Below are 22,701 nucleotides of genomic sequence, written 5' to 3'. Positions count from 1 at the left end.
CTCCATCTTTTCTGTGCTTTCCTTAGAAATAAATTGTGCAATTCCCGTTTAATAAAAGTCAGGGGGATGCCGATGCTCGTGTAGGAGGTATCTGAGACTAATTCAGTCCTCTTCCTGCCAAGGTCATCATCAATTTCATTTCGCTCTAGGTTTCTATGTTCTGGAACCCAGATCGGAGCAATGTTACCTGCACACCCAAGATATTTGATATTTTCCTTACAGGAGTTGACTAATTCGGATCTGCAAAAAATGTTAATATCTCGCTCGCTTCCACGCAAAGACTTCTGCCTGAAAAAAAACTAGTGGTATTCGGTAATTTTAAAGAAATAGATAAATTGGCTGATTAGAAAAATTGGTTCGACAACCTTCAACATCGATAGATAGACATTTTCAACAATTCATTCATGAATAAGAAATTTCCCTGTGGACGTGATGGCGTTTTTCACAAATAAATTTTAAGAGCCACATTTTGAATAAAAATATTGAAGCTGGAAAAAATCTAAATTTTTACATTTTTTATTTTAAAGCAAAACATCTAGGTATGTCTTTTGAAAGGCCCTCTATGTAGTATATATACATTTACTACAATATTGAGGTTTATTGCTTAATAGAATTTCATAAGTACTTTACAGGGTCCGGCACTCGAAGTGTAACCAATTAATGAGGCCATAAATTTAGTTTTGAAAACTACTTTTATTCAATTCAAAGGAAAAAATTTGCTCGATATGACCACCTTTTGCCTTGACTAAGGCCTTGAGATGACCTAGAAACGAATCGTAAGCTGCCCGAATGTGACTTTCAGGTATTTTGGCCCACTTGCGGACAATGGCGTTTTTCAAAGCCTCGAGACTGGTGAGGACCTTTCTCTCCAAAATGGCCCAATGAGAATAATCCATCAGATTCGCGTCTGGTGAATTTTTGTGGACGTTATGAAGATCGAAACGTTTTTTTTTAGCCATTCTTGGTTCACTCGAGCTTTATGAGACGGTGCCGAGTCTTGTTGAAACGTCCATGGTCTACCACCGAAATGTTTGCTTGCCCACGGCTTCAAAGTAACCTCCGGAATACTTTCCCGATAATATTTCGCATTTACCTTGACGTCAGACTTGATGAAAACGATTGGAGAGCGCTCATCTGTAGTTATATGGGCCCAAACCATTACCTGTGGCGGGTGCTACTTCGGGGCGATGACTTAAATTCTCGTATGAACGGTCGGTCAAATAAACCCTATCGTTTTGGGAATTTACGAATAGCTAAATTTGACATTTTTCTCGTCAGAAAGCTCTCTTACTCTCTCAAGTCTAACTTGTTGCTGTTTTGGTTTGAGATCATGCGCCTTTTGGATCTTGTAAAACTTGACTTTGAGATCATTTTTAAGTATGGGGCGGGTGCTAGGGTCAGATGTTTTCAGTTCGTCCGCCATTTGATTGGCACTTCATCGGGGATTTCGCTCATGTCGCTTCTTCACTTTTTGAACCATTTTTGAAGACCACCACCATGACGTTTCGCGTTGCTACCAGAATCATGGTAACGAGAAATGGTGCAATAAACATAAACTTTATTTACTTCAAGGTGCTCGAGCCAAATATAATGCAATCACACTATTACGTTTGAAATCCATCTGTGCATCAGCTGGGCGAGCGGTCTGAAGTTGGTTACACTTCGAGTGCTGGACCCTGTATATGGTATATTCGTATGAATACGTACAAACATACAAATTTTCGTAGCCTTGGGTGACCTTATATCTTATAGTTCCGACTGGTTCCAACTTGTTATATATTCGAAAATCAAATTTATATTAATATATACTGCCTGCTCACAATTCAATTCATGTTGATTGCTATTCAAAAGCTTCAAACTTGAAGCAATTAAAATATTATATGTACATATTTTTCTCAACTTCGAAACCGATTTCATTGAGAATGACTTCGTTTACACGTTCATCGCAATGGTGTTTTAAGTTTATTGATCCCAACGTATGGAGGACCTTTACGCGATTTAGCTCGGCTAAATGTGGCAATGGTGCAGGTGGTAAAGATTTGCGCACCACCCTTGCGGAGAAAGTTAAGTCCGAGCAGCAACGTGTAAAAAAGTTTGTTACAGAGAATGGAAAAAAGAAAATAGGCGATGTTCTGGTTTCGCAGATTTATGGCGGTATGCGTGACTTACCGGCGCTGCTTTGCGAAACCTCACTACTAGATTCCGAAGAAGGTTTAAAATTCCGTGGTTTTCCTATACCGGAGTGTCGGAAGTTACTGCCGAAAGCTGAATGTGGCGAAGAACCTTTGCCGGAGGGCATGTTTTGGCTGTTAATGACAGGAGAAATGCCCACACCGGAACAGGCAAAAATGGTTACAGACGAATGGAATGATAAGGGTGCATTGCCAGATTACGTGCAGAAGATCTTGGACAATTTACCACAAGATTTGCATCCAATGACACTATTCTCGATAGCAATAGCGGCACTTAGCATGGAGAGTGAATTTGCGAGTGCCTATAAAAAGGGGGTGAAGAAAAGAGAATACTGGAAGTATTCACTGGAGGATGCAATGATATTGTTAGCCAAGATACCTAATATAGCAGCATACGTTTTCAAAAAGCGTTTTCGTCGCGGGAAAGGTTCCAATGAAATTGACAAAAAATTAGATTGGTCGGCCAATTTCGCTCGGTTTTTGGGTTACGATAATCCACATTTCGATGAACTTTTACGTTTATATCTTTTTGTTCACAGCGATCATGATTCGGGAAATGTTTCTTCTCACGCCACACACTTGGTAGCATCAGCATTGAGTGATCCATTCCTTGCCTTCGCAGCCGGTCTAAATGGTTTAGCGGGTCCACTACATGGCCTAGCTAATCAAGAGGTGATTTTATGGATTAATAAAATGCAGAAAGAATTGGGCAATGATAATCCACCAGCTGAAAAAGTCAAAGAATATGTACATAAAACATTGAAAGCCGGACGAGTTATACCAGGTTACGGTCATGCTGTTTTGCGTACGACCGACCCACGTTATATGGCACAACAACAGTTCGCCGAAAAGTATTTGCCTAAATATGAAACCTATCAGTTGGTAAAAACAATTTTCGAGGTGGTTCCCCCTATACTCCAGTCATTGGGTAAAGTGAAGAATCCCTGGCCAAATGTGGACGCACATTCCGGAGTTTTGTTGCAGTATTATGGTTTGAAAGAAACCGAATTCTACACTGTGCTGTTTGGTGTGTCACGTGCAATCGGTGTGATGTCATCAATCACTTGGCACCGAGCACTCCACATACCCATCGAACGACCAGTTAGCTTCACTACCGATGCGCTAATGAAAATAGTGAAGGATCAAGACGATAAAGGTGCCAAGGACGACAAAAATAGTAAAAATAGTAAATGTCAATAAAGCGAAAAACATGTACATACATATGTACGCATGTATGTGCAAAATATCACCTAAGGATGAACTTACATTTTTAACACTGATTTCTAAAATGTATCAGATCTAAACGTCCTAAAATATTAAAACAGATTAACCGGAGTTAGTTGTCGAATTGGTTTTCAAAAATAGTTTTGTTAGGTAAATTTTTGATTTGAAAATTTTTCGATCGCTGTTAATTCTAAAAAAAATTGAATGTTAAAGCAATTTCTGAGTATATGACCCAGTGTGTAGGGCGTATGACGGCGGCCGCCCTAGCCGAATGGGCTAATGGGTGCCTACCACTCGGTAATGTTCGGGTTCAAAATCTGCTGGGGGCACGAGACACTAAAATTATATAAAATGTTTTCTCTAATATCGCTCGCTCCGCGGCATGCAATGGCAAACCTCAGGGTGTATTTTTGCTATGAAAAAAGCTTCTCATAAAAACCATTGCCGTTCGGAGGTGGCATGAAACTGTATGTAGGATGGGCATCCATTTGTGGAACAACATCAACACGATGGTCATGCTAAAGTTTCAACATTTTGGGACGCAATCCAAGTTTCGAACACACCTGAAGTGTGTACAGGTGCATTATCCTTTTGAAAGATCCAACTAATAGGTCCAGATGTTTCGCGAATCTCGGGAAAAGATGGTTCCAACAGTGCTTTCCATACCATAAAAACTAATTTATACCACGGTTATTATGTCGACTGAAATCATTTTCCTTCTTTCTTAAGTAATGGGAATAGTAATCGCATCCAACTTCTTTTCGTCACTAAATACTACTATTTCCATTCACTGGGGTCGTTATTTTTAACAGAACTCCAAGTCATGTGATCCCTTGTAAAATCGAGGCGGCGGTTTTTTTTTGTTTTTTGTAATTTTTCATGCTTTAGGGTGCGAGCAGAGTGAGCGCTGATGCCGAGCGGAGCCGAGCCGAGCTTATTGACGCTTATTTTCATGCGAGAAAAAAATTTGTATATAACACAGTGAATGCGAGAATCAGCGCTGAAATTCTGTTTATTCCATGTGTTTTGCTCTTATATCATTTAATTTTGATTTAAGAAAATATCCAGCTAAATTTCAACAATATACCCGAATGAAAATTGATACATTTGATTACATGCTGGACAAGATAGGTGTGAAACTAAACAAAAACTGGACAAATTTTATTAAGGTGCCAGTAACTTCTTGCGAAAGATTGATAGTGACTCTGAGGTAATGTTTTTTTGGTCCCACAAAGCAGGCCGGGAAAAAATTTCACTTATTATTTGATCGATATCCATTTTTGTTTATTTTCAAACCATTAAAAAACACAACTGCACTCTAAAAAGTTAGCATCAACAATGCAAAAAAGCGCGCAAAACGCTTTGAAACTGTTTTCTCGCACTCATCGGCTTTGCTCTCTGCTCTTGTCGGCGTTCACTGTGTTATACACAAGCTTATTTGTATTGACTTGTATGTAATCAGTTTTATCGCACTGACAATCTCGGCTCGGCTTTCAGCGCTCACTCTGGTCGCACCCTAAGATGTGGCGCTTTTAGAATAGCAGCAACATTTGCCATTTCTTTAATTTTTGCTTTTGAAAGGGCGGAATTTGTTGCAATCGTAAGAATTTTGCGGTGTTCCTTCAACGTCAAAGCCTTTGCAGTTCAGTTTTTGTAGTTTTTACCGTTCTAGGAGGCACGTTGTTTCACGTAAAGATCCACAACTTTTGGACTTCGACTAATCTTTTTTGGCAATTTAGCAATTTTAAAGCCCCTCTGAGGTCAAGATATCGATTTGTTCTTTTCACAGCTTTAATGCGCAAACTGAGTGCCTCTTTCAAGTGAACCAATAAAGCAAGCGCAATATTATCATACAATTGCTGAAGTTTTACTGCTGCGAAATACCGTTAAATGGAATAATATTTTGGTGCATATTTATTTTCGAGCAAAGTACAGTCTTCACTTGAATTATTAGAAACCCTTGTGTTACTATCATAGATCAACTACGGTTGCTGAAATAACCGCTTTCTCCTATAAAAATTTTTGCCTCTAATCAAGTGAACCGGACTATACATATATGCATATTTATTAATTAGTTTTTAGTGCACTTCTGTTCTTTATTACGTCTGATTTCGAACTAACTATTACATTCGACTTATTTCTATGCTTCAGCTCAAGCTGTCGTCATTGTTGTTGTAGAAGTTCATTAACACGTTCCCGCCGGCGCTGTTATTCATGGTCTTCGCCCACAGACGGTAATGTTTAAGTCTTTTCGCTCTATCGGAAGCGATTGCAGGTCATAAAACGAAATTTTTTCATAAGGGTAGTCGTTTATGGCATCTCATCTCATAGGTACCGTTTAATAAAGTACCATTGGTGGTACACGCCGCCTCATGAAGCAATCTTGTGCGACCACCGGTGGTACGCGCCGGCGTGAACGTGTTAAGCTCTGTCAATGCGGTGTAGTCACCGGGCGTCTTCTTCTGACTCATCTAACGGCAGGCCCAGGAAACATGCTGCTACGACGGCTTGAATGTTAGTACGTATAAAAGGGCATGTGAATAGGTGGTTAGTATTGTGCGAAAAAATCCGAAGATTCTCAACTACAACAATTATTGGATGATGACGTATATCGAACCCTTGATGATATGTCTAAAGAGTTGGATGTTAACAGATCAACCGTCGGTAAACGTTTGCATGCGATGGGAATGGTCCAGAAAGCAGGTAACTGGGTGCTACATCAATTGAAGGAGAGGGATATCGAGAGACGTTTGGACGTTTGATTGGATCAGAAGGGTGTTATCTATTATGAACTTCCTAAACCATCCGAAACCATCACTGATGATCGTTACCCACTGCAAATAATGCGTTTGGATCGAGCTCACAAAGAAAAGCGGTGGGAATGGGACGGTAGACATGACAAACTGATTTTGCTGCGTGACAACGCCAAGCCATACGTTGCTAAATCGGTCCAGAAATATTTCGAGGGACTGAATTGGGAAATCTTGCTCAAAACGTCGGTTTCCCCAGACATTGCACCTTCGGATTACCATCTATTCCGATCAATGCAGCCAGCACTTATTGCAGAGTGGTTCACTTCTTACGAGAGCATCGCAAACTGGCTCAGTGAATGGATGATCAAGTCAGAAGAACTCGAATTTTTCGTCAGAGAAATCTGTATGCTGCCTGAAAGATGAAGTACAGTTGCAGCTTCCAATGGCACATACTTCACATAATTTAATTGTTATTTTAATTGTTTAAATAATTCGTAATTTTGGCTTCGAAAGGACGGAAACTTATTCCCATACCCAATAATTTTTGGTCTCTTAATGCACAACATTCTAAAATGAGTCACATCGAAATATTGGCTCAGGTTCGCTGATAACGGCGCTTGAATTATTGACCGCAAAAACTACTTCTGTTTTGTCGCGTGCGAATGCCTTGTTTTTTTTTTAATTACCATGAAAACGAAAAATTATAGGATTAGAGCTATAAGTTAAGCCTTTGGTTAAAAAAAAAAGTTTTTACATGACGATTATTTCAGGTTGAATGTGTACGATGGTCACGATCGACTTGATGGAAATATCTACCAATATGTAAATGTTGAGCAGCCGCTGAAGCCGAATGTGCTGGTGTGTGACTACCATGCGCGAGCGCGTAGGTTCTAATCCCCGTGCGTGAACATCAAATAATAGAAACAGTTTTTTTCTATCAGGCAGTCACCCCTCGGCACGCAATGGCAAACCTTCGAGTGTATTTCTGCCATGAAAAAGCTCCTCATAAAAATATCTGCCGTTCGAAGTCGGCTTGAAACTGTAGGTCCCTCCATTTGTGGAACAACATTAAGACGCGCAACACAAATAGGAGGAAGAACTCGATGAAACACCTGACAGAAGTGTACGCGCCAATTATTTATTTATTTTTAAATGTTTCCTTGCTCCCGAATTAACTATGGAATGCGAAAAAGTTGTAAACAATTAAAAAACAACACCAATATTTTTAATATATTTTCCATATTTATTAGCATTCAATAAACCCCATAATTATGCTATACTTAAATACTTTTATATGTATGTATTTCCTAATATGTATATATAAGTTTAATTCAATACAATATTTTGTTTTGCTTTTAAAAAAATATAACAAACCCTAATACAGTCTTATTTCATGAATTCCGCTTCAATGCCAAACTTTTAAAACTAACAGTTTCATTAACCTCTTCAGGGACAATTTTTATGTTTTTCATATATCTTACTGTAAATCGAAAATAATATTAACAGTACAGCAAAATCATATAATTGTCTACCTCATGTTGAAGGAGAGACTCTATATAGAATAAGCCATTTTGAAATTTTTGTTCTTTTTATTGTTTACAATATTTATAATTATATAGAAAACTAAACATCCACATGCAAATGTGGCCAAGGGCTTGAGAGGTTAGTATAGGGAAGGGGCATGCATACGTGAGTTTATAAATTTCAACTCTGTTTTTTTTTTTTTTTTCAATTAACTATTTAAGCATATATATATGTATAATAGATTGTTCATTTAATTATGTTGTCATTGGATTTTCATTGAGTAGGAGTTTTAAAAATTCTAATATGCCAACTGTAACTTGAAAATAGCATTGGAAGATCTAAGAATTGTAAACAATAGTAATAGTAGTACACACCCATTTCGTAATTCACCGCTTATTCCCTTAGTACATTTTGAAATTATTAATATTTTATCTAAAAATTAGCATTCTAACTACATTAGTGTGCAATTGGTGCTTAGAAAACACCTTTGTTTTTACAAACCTCAATGTCAAAGTTAACATAAAATTCACTTAAAATCTATATGGATTAAATACTATACTTCATAACTAATTTTAACATTTCGAATTTTCTGTAAAGTTAGGATGCGCATACCACAGGGAGCAATGAGCGATTTAATGATTTAATGACTTACAAAAAAGAAAAAACAAAAAATAACAAAATATTTTATCTCATTGCGTTAAACGTCAAGTTACGTAACAAAATTTAGTATTAGAGTGCTTGCATATGTCAAGCTGTTTTTTTTATCTTCCATCAAATTACTAGATGTTTTGTGTAAGAATTGGTATGATCTTGTTTATTTATATAATTTCAGCACTACATTTTGCGACAGAGCATTTGCCTGATCATAATGTATACACACTCTGTACTATGCATATTTTTGTATGTATGCATATTTTTATGTGGTGCACGCATTCCATTGATTGATGACATTTTGACAATAGCAAAATTATAATACAATTAAATACATAATAGGAATCATCTTAACGTTTAAGCGATTGCAAATGAGAATGATTGACCAATGTTTATTACTAAATATCTAAATATATGTATATACAAATGTATTTAAATATGTTTATATGTGATGTTTGCATGATCATCCATCCATACACACTCGTCTAATAGGAACACACCCACTTCTTGAGGCACACATGATTCTATGATTATAATCATTATTACTACTAAATAATTAGTTAGAACTAATATTTCAGTCATATGTCTGCCTTGCGCGCTACACATTCCGGCATAAAGTTGGGATGCGATTGTTATACATGAATTGCTTGTGGGTTGACTGGCTGGTTGGTTAAGTGGCTTATACATTATTCATTTGTATAATTTTTTGGAAGTGCACTTCACACTTGAGATGCTGGGTTGCCTAAAATGTGAAGGAGAATACAATTATTATTTGTTATTTTCGATAATAACTAAACAATTATTATAAAAAAACAATAATGACATAAAAACAACAATTATAAAGAAAAACCAAATTACAAAAAAAATTAATAATTAATTATAAAAAAATTAATATTTATAAAAAAATTAATAATTATATAAAAATAAGAATTATTAAAAAAAAATTAATTATAAAAAAAAGCAATAATTATAAAAAAACAATAATTATAAAAAAAATTGTAATTATAAAAAAATAATAATTATTAAAAAAAACAATAATTATAAAAAAACAAATAGTTATAAAAAAAAACAATTACAAAAAAAAAATAATTACAAGAAAAAATTAGTAATTATAAAAACTTAATAATTATTAAAAAACAATAATTACAAATAAAACCAAAAATTACAAAAAAACAATAATTATAAAAAAAACAAACAAAAAATAATATATTAATAAAAAAAATTATAAATAAAAGTCAATAATTATAAAAAAAAAAATTACAAAAAAAATTAATAATTATAAAAAAATAATAATTATGTAAACCAAAAATCAATTACATAAAAACAAAATTATAAAAAAAATTAATAATTATAAGAAAAATTATAATTATTAAAAAAACAATAATTATAAAAAAACAATAATTACATAAAACAATTATATAAAAAAAAATTATTACAAAAAAAATTAATAGTTATAAAAAATAATAATTATTAAAAAAACAATAATAAAAAAAAAATTATAAAAAAAATTATAAAAAAAAAAATTTTTATAAAAAAATTCAAAAAATAATTATTAAAACAAAAGATATATATGTAAATAAAAATCAATAATTATAAAAAAAAAATTATTACCAAAAAAAGTAAAAATTATAAAAAAACAAATTTTAAATTATAAATATAACCAATAATTATAAAAAATAACAATTAGAAAAAAAAACCATAAAAAAATAATTATAAAAAAACAATAATTATAAAAAAAACAATAATTATAAAAAAAAACAATTATTACCAAAAAAAAAAACAATATTAACAAAAAAAAAAAATACTTACAAAAAAAATTAATTACAAAAAAAAAAATAAATAATTGAAAAATAAATGCGTGACACAACGACAATTATAACGTAATAGATTTTTTAAACATCAAATTTAGTAACACAAAAGCACATAATCACAGTTCAAACACCTAAGGAAATTGATCTTAGTCAATAGCATGTAAAGAGTATTATTTTGGAAAATGTCAGAAAAGGCGGCAAAGGCAAAAGGAGCATTCCAACAAAATGAAGCATTGAAGCGACAAAAAACTGGGTGTTACAAAGCGAAGATTTGCAAATGCTGACACAGTTAGAGTGAGAGATTGGAAAAAAAGAAAACAATTGCAAATTAAAATTCACTTTCAAACCCACCCGCGACGAAGTTTAAAAAAATACACTTTTCGCCAATTTTCGTTTGCTTCTAATTATTGTTTTGTTCCTTATGCCCGCTGATCACGTGTAATATCAGTGCAAAGGACGATACATTCGGAATCTTCGAAACCGAATTCTTTATATATTCTAGCTGTATAGCTAACATCGTTTGGTTCGTTAGCTACGAAAAAAGTAATAATAAAATAAAATAAGTAATAATAAAATCAATGAAAACAAAAAAAAAAAAGTTATTAAAACATAACAGAAAAGTCTACGCTGGCGATCAGCGACAAAAAGCATTTTTAAATTCATACTTTTTTATTTATTTTTTTTTTTACTAATGTCAACTTACCAAGTGTTGCCCGCGCAGCTCGTCGCTTATCTTTCAATATATAAATGGCAGTTAGAAAGAAGAAAACGGCACCCAAAACTTCAATGAAGCTCGTAGAAAACAGCGAATACTGCAATGCTTTGAATTTTGTCCTATCGGTGTCCTAAGGAAATAAAATAAGGTTTAATTAAAATTTTATCAAAAATGGATAAATAAGTCAGCTAATCTTGGAGAACTTAAAAACAAGGCGGCGCAAAAGTAATCACCCTATCGGTAGATTTATAATTTTTGCAAATGGCATCGCACGTCAATTGTCTTTGACACTTGTGAAGTAGACAGTTGCGGTATACAAACTGACAATTAGTGGAGTGCGTAAAGGTCAAAATAAAGATTTCCATCACTCAAAATAGTTTTTTTTATTCAGTAAACAATTATTCAAAAACAAAATTGGATGATTAATTTTGCGCCTTCTTGTATAATATAAGAAAAAAAAGTTTAAAATAACGAAGTAAGCTACTGGCCTCAAAGTATGTAGTTTGAGACCACCCCAGTGAATGATTAGTGAATTGATTACCCAAATTCTACAGAAATGTGTAAAAACTGTCTTATTTCACAACGGTTCGCTCTTTTCTAAAACGAGTTTTATAAACTACTTTTTATGAATGTATGGATAAAGGTTAATGCCGGAAGATTCCGGTGGACAAATCTCATTTTTGGAATTTGACTTTTTGTTGGTGTAAAGTTGCTAAAAATATAATTAAATATTAAGTAAAATTTTTAACCGAAGTTTTAGAACTTGAATGCAGATATGCTGTTCACTAGACAGGACTAGTTTATTGGGGCGGCAGCCCTTGGTCGAGAAAACCCCGAGTCATTCCGGTAACTTTGAACCGGCTGCCATGGGAATGTATAGCACCACCTATAGCAGATGAAGAGCTCCAGCTTCCCCGTGAGACACGTGTAACACCGGCCACAATTACGTTCTGAATACTGTAGCAGGTTAAACTCCTACTTATCCAGAATTGACCCCGACATACCAAACATATGTCCGGCATGTGTAGGCATATGAAGGCACCCGCACGACACTAACCACCTTTTCACATGCCCTCTAAAACCGACCCGTCGAAACAGCATGTTTCCTGGGCCTACTATTAGATCAGCTAGACGAAGACGACCGGTGATAGCCCTACACTGGCGGGGCTTCTATTACTGTTAAACAAACAAACTTGAATGCAGTTCTCGGTTCGAAACATGTTGGCCGATTAAACTTAAAGGGAAAAAGTTGGTTAGAAATAAAATTAAATTATTTTTTGCCAATGAATGCTCTACGTACGCGCGCTATCGGAATGGCATGTATTTATAACCGGCCAAGGATACCACTTCAATGTGCTACACACTGTTGCAGCAATAACAAAAACAACCTCTGTTTCAGCTTTAAATAATTAAATCCTTAATCGAGAGAGAAATATGGCTTCAACAGTGAGTCAACGATGTAAAATAGCTTTACCAGAATTGACTTTACCAGCTACACTATTCTATGCACTACTTTTACACATCAGAACAGAACTAAAATTTGTATTTTATAGCAACTTACCTCAATATCCCCTCCCAACAATTTCTCATCAAGGAAATAGTCACTTAAATGGGTACTATTCAATGGCAACATATTCGTTGCATCCGTAACAAAGTCCGTGGCATTTTGGTATAAAAAGTTTGTAGCATTCGCAGCCAAGTCAGTGACATTCGCCATCACTGCACTGGCAGCTTCCGCTAAGAGATTCGTTGTCGCTGCCGTTGTAGCATCTCCGGACAGTAAGCTGTCAGTGATATTATCACTGTTATTCTCCAATCTCAAGGACATACTAGGCATGGAGATACTGAATTCGTTGGTCTGAACTGCTTGAGTTGCAGTGGTGCGCAAATGACGCTTGATTCCTTCCGAAAGCTGAAAAAAAAAAAATTATTAAAATAAATAAATATAAATATACATGTGGCTACATACCAAGCCAACGAAATAAGGGCTACCAGCATCACCCAACGCATGTGACAGTAGAATTTGGAAGGCTTCAGCAGTGGAACGGCGCGTCGGCACCACAACGTACTGTAAAAAAAAGTTTAAGTGAATATGAAATACTTTATTACATATGTACATATGTATATTAACTTAAATTCCATACAGTGCAAAACACAAAAAGAAAGAGCAAGGCATGTGCGTGTTTAAATGTGCAAATTAAACAAAAAAAAAGCTCAGGTACAGGTTAAATCCACTCGTCCAATCGCATAGTTTAGTTACATCCGTAAGAATAGTTAGTTTAAGTTTTTAGTGTTGACGTGTTGCAGAGAACATTAACAGCTGTTAATGTTAACGAATAAAGTGAGCAAAACAAAGGAAAAAGCATAATTTTTGGTATAGTCTAAGATTTTTGCGACAACAGCACACTGGAATAAGGTGAGTTTACAAAAAGCTATTCACAGATGGAGCCATAAGCGCGAAAAGAAAGCAAAAAGCATCAAGCACGTGTGACATTTTTCCCATAGCCAAGATCCTTAAAAATTGGTTCGAGCACAGGATAACGCAATCCAAACAATTTTACAACTTTTGCAATACACACAACAGTAGCGTAGGCGGAATTCAACCAGCAGCAAATATAAAACATTGCTTGTTACAAAAAAAGAAATGGAATAGAATATGCGAAGAAACAATCGCTTTCTTGACCACCACTGTCAGCTGTATCTGCAATGCGCGAAATCAGCGCAAGTAATAGCATACTTTTAGGCAACGAAGAAGAGAATTGTAAATTATTGTCAGGGTGCATTCGCGGCTCATTTCATGTTTTTAATTACTTTAGCGAAACTTGATATAATACTATAAACTTCAACGAGTCGAGTTTGTTTTTTTGCTTTCTTAGGGCTTAAAATGGCAAAGGGGTTTGTGGCATTTAAATGAAAATAATTATGTGCGTGTATCGAAAGATGTGTGTGTGGGTGTATGTATAATATGTGTAGGTTCGGAGCAAATGTAAACATTTTCCACCATAAATAATATAAAATAAAGTATAAATCAAAATGTATATCGCTACTGAAATATAAATACATATGTACACACTTACATACTTAAGCATAAAAAATCATAATATGTATACATTTTTTTATGAAGCAACAAAAACGGTATGTATTAAGAGAATTTCAAGCAATGGGTTTTCGACTTTATAAGAAGAGTGTAGACTACTACAAAAAAAAAATAAACAATTATGTCAAATTAGCACTGGAGATTAAGGTGATATTTGATTGTATAAATCTATGAGAAATTTCCTCAGACATCCACACGCAATCGCCTATCCCGTTGCTGGCTACGTGCGTAAATATGTGTGTATGTCCTTCATACGATCATATATAGGAAATATACGACTTGGTCGAAGCCAAGCCAAATATCGTGAAAATATCTATAATCTTTGAATTAATAATATTTCATATACATTTCAATATTGAAATACATAATTTTAAATCTTTATTCATTAATTTTAAAGATTATTTCCTCTTTTGGTTTTTACTTTTCAACGAATTTTATGCCGAAATGTCTTTCTTTTGTTTTTGTTTTTTGCATATCGAGTGAAGGTTAAAATTGATAAACTGCTGATTGTTTTTGCTTACTTTTAGATCAGTAGTGACAGAGATGGATTAAGTATTCAGCATCACCTATGAAAAAAACTGCAAGAGTCAACTTTGAGCAGTGAATTGATACATTTTAGAAACATACGTACGTACCTACTTGCCCTCAACACTATTAATTCGTACTGCTACCATTTCTTCTTATATACACCCCGTTTCAAAATTATAAACACACTACAATTGTTTTGTTTATAAAAATGTGGTTCATACCAAAACAAACACCACATAACACAGGTTTCAAAAGTTACAAAATTTCATCAAAACTTTCAACTTTTTACTCGTAGCCAGAATTATTTTTTGGCTATGCATATTTATATTAATTATTTTAGTATAACAAAGTTAAAGTTTCAAGGAACTACAAAATACCGTTGATTTTTGAATATGTTCTTTTGCGAAGTGCCACGGCTTTTCTTCCAAATAAAGTACATGCACGAATTGTTTTATTTGGAAGAAAAAGTCAAGCACGGTCAACAAAAAAAATTACCAAAAAGTAACTGTATTTTTTTATTGTCGTCAATGGACTACAAAACTGCATGCCCTGCAAATTCTACAAATTCTGACTGAAAAGTTAGAAATATTAATGAGAATTCGTCGAAATTTTATAAATTTTATACAAAGTTTGAAACTTTGCGTTATATGGTTTTTGTTGTAGTATGAACTATATTTTTTTAATAAAAAAAATTGTTAAGTACTCAAGTCGTCAATATGCTTTTTTTTTACCCTGACAGTATGTATTGTATTTCTTCAATGCAGGACTTACTTCAAACTCTTTACTAGGTTTATAACTCTGTTCTATGCGAGTGCTAAGTAAATCGGCAGAGAAGAGCCGACTGCAGATTGCTTACAGGACATAATTTAATTCTGCGTTTACATCCGCACCGGCTGAGTCTGTGTACAGAAACGGTTTATAGAGGTAATATCTGCAAGAAGTTGAAATGGCTCAATACATTTTATTTAAATGTCCGACATTGGCTGGATATCGAGTAATACTTCTTCAGAAAAGTATAGCTTATACAGTGATTGTTGGGAATGCGACTACCAAAGCCACCACTTCAGCCTTCATTAAAAAGTCTGAATAGATTATGGGTATTGTGTGTGTTAGGAACGTGATACCGCATATATGTTCTTATATTGGCAATTTTTAGCTTAAACTTGACTGCAGCAAAGTAATGAAGTCATTTTATACGGATGGACAAAAGTTTAGATAGGGATTTCAGACTTACTATTACCACAAACCTGTTGAAGTAAGGATATATCCTAATACGACACAGTTTTAACTGAAAGGTATGTAATCAGGCGGTAGGGTCACAAAATCGAAATTTTTTTTCTTCACTCATCTTATAGTAAATCATTTCAAGAATGTTGTGTCAAAATTTTAAGTGGATCGGAGCAGAACTCCCAAAGTTATAGCCTTTGTAGGCACTCTACCTCGAATGCACAGATAATTTTTCAGAGTCATTTTTTCAAACGCGTTTTTCCCGCAACGACTTCTTAAAAGTCGGTGCCAATCACAACTCCGAAACTATTCAACCGATTCTTTTCAAATTTGGCACACGTTTTCTAAATCAAAAATACTTCCCCCCGCCCCCCCCACACTGTTTTTTTTTATTTTTTTTTTTTTAAGGTTGTTTTTCACTTACAAATATGGCGAAATTTTTCCCCAAAAATGCTCGTTTTACGTTTTTTTGCCACCAAAATTACAAAAATTACAAAAAAAATTTATTCATGTGGGGGGGGGGGGGGAGCATTACGTCATACTTTAACTGAAAAATTCGACTTTTTTGGTTTCAGATGATTCTACGACGAATGCCGATTGGCACCGCAGAGCACCTCTCGAAAAACATATCTCCAAAAAAACTCTGTCATGGGCTTATTTGTCAATATTTTATTATTAATATTTTTTAAAAACTTATTGAAAAGATGTACAATAACATGCAACTGATTTTATTAAAGTATCTTAAGCCATATTTCTGTAAAAAATTCAAAAAAAAGTGTGTTTTTTTTTAGCGCTAAACCCTACCACCCCCTTAACGTCTGAACAACACTCCAAATTGTAGAAATTTACTTTGAAAAAAAAAAAAAAAAATATATAATAAAATAATAATAAACAAATAAATAATAAATCTGTTCGGCAAATTCATAGAGCGAAGGGTTGAAGAAAACGCCGAATTGTCGATTTGTAGTCGTTCTATTTTTTAGACTGAATTGTGTAAAAATTGAAGCCAAATCACTAAATGTCTGCATCCAGTTATTAAATATTAAGCAGAGTCTGCTGTACATGGTCAGTGCCTGCACATTTACATATATACATACATACATACACATGTATAAACATTTAAGTATGTAGCTCAAATTACTTAATAGCCGCTTTGACATGCTGCTTATCAAATGGCTAAATATAATATTTAATAGTTTAAGTTTTCTCAGTTAATAAAAATGAGATATGAGAAAATTGAGTCCCATCCACCGATTACACTAGTTCGTAGTTGCTACAATCACCCGTGGTGATATTTGCACAATATTGAACAACCATTTCTCAGCGTAATATTAAATGTGCGACATGCCCATAAAAGCTCTACCCTTCTCTAATAAAAAAAATTAAAAAGTTAAAAAAAAATAAATAAAAAAATAAATGCAAAAATAAGTAAATGCGCTGACGACATTCGTAAAAAAATAGGTAATATAAATAGGAAGATAAAAGTTCCAAACGCATACGTCAACATAATTTTAAATACACCTCGGCAACTAAATTACGAAGATGTGTCGAACACCGCTTGTGGCGTAGATGTCTCACACTGGCTTTTTGCTAAAACAAGTTCAAGTTCGTGCAATCGTAGAAGAATTATCTAAGTATCTACACACATAAATACGTTTGCATATTTATTTTATTTTTAAAACTAACTTTCTAAATATTCTTAATAGTAAAACAGCGTTAAAAAAAGATAATGAAATTTGAGCAAAATAAAAAACAGCTATCTATATATACAAGTACATAGATACAGTCAGTCAACAAAGTTTTGGCACGGTGATTGTTTTTACAATTTTTTATGCTAATTTTTTCGATAATTTTGTATAAAAATATAGTTTTTATTGTAGTATAATAGAAGCGGTATTAATCGAAGTTTCGAGCTTCGCAAAAAATATTTAAAATGAAAAGGAAACGACTAGAATTAAATGAACTACAAAATTGCATACTAAAGGATTTCCCAATAACAGGTGTCATTATGAATTGGATTGCGCTATCGAGAGATGATTAACGATTTTTTATGGCCGGAATTGGATGGTATTGTTCTGGACAACGTTTATTTTCAACAAAACGGCGCTACGGCCACACAAGCAACGAAACCATTGATATTTTACGGGGAAAGATTCCGGACTGTGTTATCTCTCGAAGAGGTGATCACAATTGGCCACCGAGATCTTGTGACTTTTTTTCTTTGGAGCCACCTGAGAGAGAAGGTCAACGCCAACAGCCCTGGGTCGATTCAAGACCTCAAAGATGGAATTCGTGAGGCTATCGAGGACATAGGGCAGCCACTTTGCAATTCGGTTATGGAAAATTTCATGAAAAGGATAGTGTCCTGAAAGCGTGGTCAATGTGGTCATTTGCCTGATGTTATTTCCCACTATTAACGGCATACCTTCCTCTTTATAATGAAATAAACAACCGATCATTTTTTTTTTTTTTTTTTTGAATATCAAAATAACACCTCTATAGAAAAATAAAATTAAAAATTCCGAGTAAAAATTTGATAATTTGTTTTTTTTTAATTGTATGTATTAGTTTGACAGCATCATTTTATCAAATTAAAACAACTTTCAAACATTTTGTAACTTTTATAGGTAGATTATATGAATCATGTCTTTGGTTTCTCTTTTTTTACTATTGGCCTCTTCTTTTCGCAAAGCGTTAGCAAGTGACGAATAGATGGAACAACTGGTATAGATAAACATGTCTTGGTAGCGCTGGAATAGAGCTGCCTAAAATTACATTTGTTTATAAAATAATGAGTTATACCAATTTTAAGAGGTATAACCACACACACTAACGGCGAATCTTGCTCGATAACTTTATTGTTGCTTTCATATGCAAATTTTTCGTCAAGCGAGCCGAGTAGAGAGATAGTGAGCAGAGAAGTAGCGAATAGAAGAGGTCTTATGCATATATTATAACATTTTGTATTTTCGTGTGTGGCGTTCTTTTATTTTTAAGTAAAAGTAAGCTCTTAATTTTTATAAGAAATAAAAAGGATAAAATATCAGAATAATATATTTTTTCCTTTTCTTATATTAAAGTTCATCAACTTGAATATGCTCGGATTTGTATGAAAATAATTGATTCGTTAAACGGTTGTTCGCTTTATGGCCAACTTTTTCAGAATATACCTGAGCCATTAAACGAGGTATGGGTGTTTTATGTTGCTTTTGTTAAAATATTTTTATAAAAAATCAGCGGAAAACAATAGAATGGCCATATTGCGAATATTGTTAAAAAACAATCACTGTGTCATAACCGTTTTGACTCACTGTATACATAAAGGGTGGCTAACCGGTGGTTTCTTTGAAGATGATGATGCTATAAAAGAACACCGTTCAATATTTTTTCAACTATTTTAACTTTATTAATAGCACTGTATAAATTCGAGTAAAGGTTTTAATAGTTGATTTTACGTAATGTAGGTCATCTAAATTCAATAAAAAAATGTTGAATGTATTCTAAATTGTTTTTTGCATTCTATATTATGCATACATGAAGATACATTTAAATAGTTTTCCATTTCCAAAATTTATGAGCTCTCTGCGGCCCCATGGTATATTTTCAAATACCGTTATCCCGAAAACTCAAGCCAATCGGACAAAACTGGGAAAGCCATTGGAATTAGAAGACCACAATTTAGCAACATCAACTATTAAAATTTTTGCCAAAAACTATTGAAAATCCGAGTATAGTGTAGTTTTTACTTTATTGTAGAGTAAAAAGTACAGAAATGTGGAAAACATGTCGTCGCGTCGCATATGTTTTGGTCGATATGCGTCTTAGGTGTCGGAATAGTTTCTCGATTATTAAAGACAACCAGCAAAGTAGTATAACGAACAATGCTCCCACTCCTTGCACATTCCCATGGCAAATCGGCAAAGGCAACTAGCGATTCTTACATTTCAAGAAAAAGTAACGGAACATTTTTATGGAACACTTTAGTCCTCTAACTCCTCAATAGATGGGTATTTTTTTGTCTCTTTGCGGGAACGGGCCAAAAATACATATAACAGAGGGATAGAGCGTGTTAAAATTAACTAAAAAATATTTGCCGGAAATTTTACTATACATCTCTTAATTCACTAAAGCTCAACATTCAATATAAACGCCAGAAAACGCCTTGTTGTTGTGAAAAAAGTTTAATTTTATTGGTTTTCGAAAAAGTTACTAATAAGGATATTACTAAATTAACATCAAACCGTCGCCCTCTGTGGACGCATTGACTTGGATTTGGACGATTGGCATTGATTTGAAAAGAAACTAGCCGATGGCCCACCCTATCTGTTATGTTTATACATTAATATGAAACAGCTTACTATAAATTCAAAAGCTGAAGGAGGTGCCAGCCAACGTCAATAGCTAAAATGTTAAAATAAAAATTCAAAATTATAAAACAAAGAAGCAAAGTGTGCATCAATAATAGGAAAAGTGCAGAAAATTCTCTTAATATAATATTTTTTCACGCTTATCTACCTTTTTGTCTAATATCAGTTGTATGAGGGCATTTCGGCACCTATTAGATAATAATTGGCACTCGTATACAATATTTGTCCTGTACTTAGCTGACATATATAACACACATACATATTTATTCATGTATAATTGCATCATGCACTAATACTTGCATATACATATGACAGGATGAACGGCTTTGATAGCAGATATCATTGAATAATATTTATGTACAACATCTGATGCCAAAAAAAAAATAAGCCGGGCAAATGTGGATATGTTTACTAAATGCTAAAATGCGAGCATTAACACGTTTAGAGATACTGCAGAGTCAAGTGGAATTTAGCATTTGCAATACAATTTGCCAAAAATTATTTGAGTTCGTGAAATGTTATGTGGCAACCAGACGCAGCGTGTCAAATTGAAAGACACTCTCATAATTAAAGAAACGTTTTGATATTGGAGTTGAATTTGTTTTTGAGATAACTAAAAAGATAAAGTCAAGATTAGATAGTGCACATTTACAAAAATGATTAGAAAAATATTAGCATGTAATTAAAAAAAAAGTATTGATGAAAAGTAGGGAAACTACAGAGATTTGAGCAGGATTTTGATCAGATCATCGTAACTACATATGTATGATATGTAGTTGAATAATTTTTGGAGATGGCTGAGCAGACATTAACGACGATAATTCACACCTAGGAGGCCCTTTCGTGTCAAAAATGGTTGACAATATCAAAGATGTTCCTTACCCTAGATGGCACTCTGCATCGAATTGAGTCGAGCTTTTAGTCATTTTAGTGTTAACAGGCGCTTTCTTATTAAACCAATGAACTAAGCTTTACCAACCGAACCGCCAATCTTTTCACAACTTTAAAGTTGCCTTGAACTCTTTCCATTTACTCAACTACTACTACTACTGACGAATATAAATTTGCTAGTTTCGAGGTTTCGGCAAGGCAGTTTGGTTTTAAACTATTTTTAAGGCTGAAAATGTCGGTGGCCAAAAATCACTTGTTATTATTTACATTGCCTGTATTATTACAATTTCCTTCACTTTAACTAAAGCTGCAGTTATTTTAAAGAGTCCATAAATTAACATTTAAATTCATCCACGTGAGAGTTTAACAAGCTTTTGAGAAACCAAGAGTGGGTTTATCGACTTCTTAAAGTGTTTGACTATTTTGTATGCTTTCAACGGCTATAATGAAGAGTTAACATTAGACAATTTTCTTGTAGCAGTAGTTGCCGGTCGGCCTGCGATGGTAAACTTCTTATTAAAATTATGCTATGAAAATAAAATAACATCTGCCTTCGGTGGCGGTGGAGAACTGTAGGTAGGTACCACCATTTGTAGAACAAAATCGAAACGATACTCCACAAATTGAAGGACACACTTGACTTGAACATCTTTCAAAGCTATTTGAACATTTTTTATTTATTTTCCTATAGTCTAAAAGAAGTTGAATATAAAATGAGTATGTTTGAAACTTATAGTATAAAAATTGAGTACTTATTTTATTCATAGGATTATATCATCTGCTATGACATATAATTTATTGCGCAAATTGAGTTATCAGAATGATTCGATTGGCATCGGATTACAAGGGGATTTCTAAAATTGGGTGCTGGAGTGGCAAAATATCTGTGTTTTTATTATAATGAGATTTATCAAGCCATGGGTATCTGAGTCTCAGTGGTCTGATCTTTGTTATACTCATATTTATATGCTAAACAGAGCTTTACTTAAAAAAAAATACTGAATTATTTTGAAACTTTTGAGGGTTGCAAATATAATTTATAGCAATTTGAGCGAGGGGAGTGCAACCATAACAAGAAATGCAAACGAGTTGCGAGTTTAACTCGAGTTGGCGCCAAAATGGGACGTGACTGGCAAAGCTGTGCAAAGAATCAGTCTGTTGCCTTCGTTTATATGCACGTATGAGTGAAAATGCAATATGTAAACTCCGTGGGGAGTAATTTCCCGACTTTATTGCATTTATTATATACCATTTTTTATTCAAAATCCAAATGAGACCTGTGGCGAAAAGCAGCCCGCTAACTGGAAGCCAACTCACCAAAGGGAGTACTTACATAAATGCATACTCGTAGTTCTGGTAGGGTATTTTTCTCTTTGCCACTTTTTCATTACGAAGCAGATAAGTGGGGCATTTTGGGACAAATAAATTGCAAACTTTATTACGTAGAGAGCGAAATAAAGGGGAGAAGAGAAAATATGCGATGGGTATTATGCAAGGGTGGTGTAGTAGTGAAAGAAAACTTTGCACTCACACTTATTCATATTATGTAATAAGAAATTTAATACTGATGAATGAGCTGTGCCAAAATTAAGCATAACGGATGGGGAAAACTTTTCGAAGAAAATCGATTAACAAATGAAATAAAATTAAAAGTAAACAGTTTTGGGTGAAATGTGGGGATGGGATACGGTACACTACACAGGGTTAGTTTACTGGGGCGG

At 34.0% G+C, this 22,701-nt stretch overlaps 2 protein-coding genes across 4 annotated transcripts in view; one reads left to right on the top strand and one right to left on the bottom strand.

The window, feature by feature from the left end:
• Positions 1–1,857: 1,857 nt before the first annotated feature.
• Positions 1,858–3,527, top strand: LOC129246037 (probable citrate synthase, mitochondrial). The gene has a single exon (XM_054884544.1). The coding sequence runs from the start codon at positions 1,881–1,883 to the stop codon at positions 3,390–3,392; it is 1,512 nt and encodes a 503-aa protein (XP_054740519.1). The 5' UTR covers positions 1,858–1,880; the 3' UTR covers positions 3,393–3,527.
• Positions 3,528–7,409: 3,882 nt separating this feature from the next.
• Positions 7,410–22,701, bottom strand: part of LOC129243874 (protein spinster) — a 64,100-nt gene continuing 48,808 nt past the window's right edge. For 2 of the 3 annotated variants that reach the window (XR_008582352.1, XR_008582351.1), the window contains exons 5-9: positions 12,840–12,938; positions 12,432–12,782; positions 10,859–11,000; positions 10,507–10,687; positions 7,410–9,086 (exon numbers count right to left, since the gene is read on the bottom strand). Coding sequence is in view for 1 of the 3 variants with exons in the window: in XM_054881279.1 (XP_054737254.1) it covers positions 9,064–9,086; positions 10,859–11,000; positions 12,432–12,782; positions 12,840–12,938 (615 nt within the window). In the remaining 2 variants the exon portion in view is untranslated. The remainder of the gene's footprint in view (positions 9,087–10,506; positions 10,688–10,858; positions 11,001–12,431; positions 12,783–12,839; positions 12,939–22,701) is intronic. The other variant, XM_054881279.1, reaches the window with a different exon arrangement.

This window comes from Anastrepha obliqua, chromosome 4 (genome assembly GCF_027943255.1).
Source record: "Anastrepha obliqua isolate idAnaObli1 chromosome 4, idAnaObli1_1.0, whole genome shotgun sequence".
In the NCBI taxonomy this organism is placed as follows: domain Eukaryota; kingdom Metazoa; phylum Arthropoda; class Insecta; order Diptera; family Tephritidae; genus Anastrepha; species Anastrepha obliqua.
Note: the sequence above shows the minus strand (reverse complement) of the source record. Positions and strands in the feature narration are given on the sequence as shown.

Bases quoted from the DNA above. Each gene is read 5' to 3' on its own strand.
- LOC129246037 (XM_054884544.1), top strand. From the start codon at position 1,881: ATGTACATATTTTTCTCAACTTCGAAACCGATTTCATTGAGAATGACT.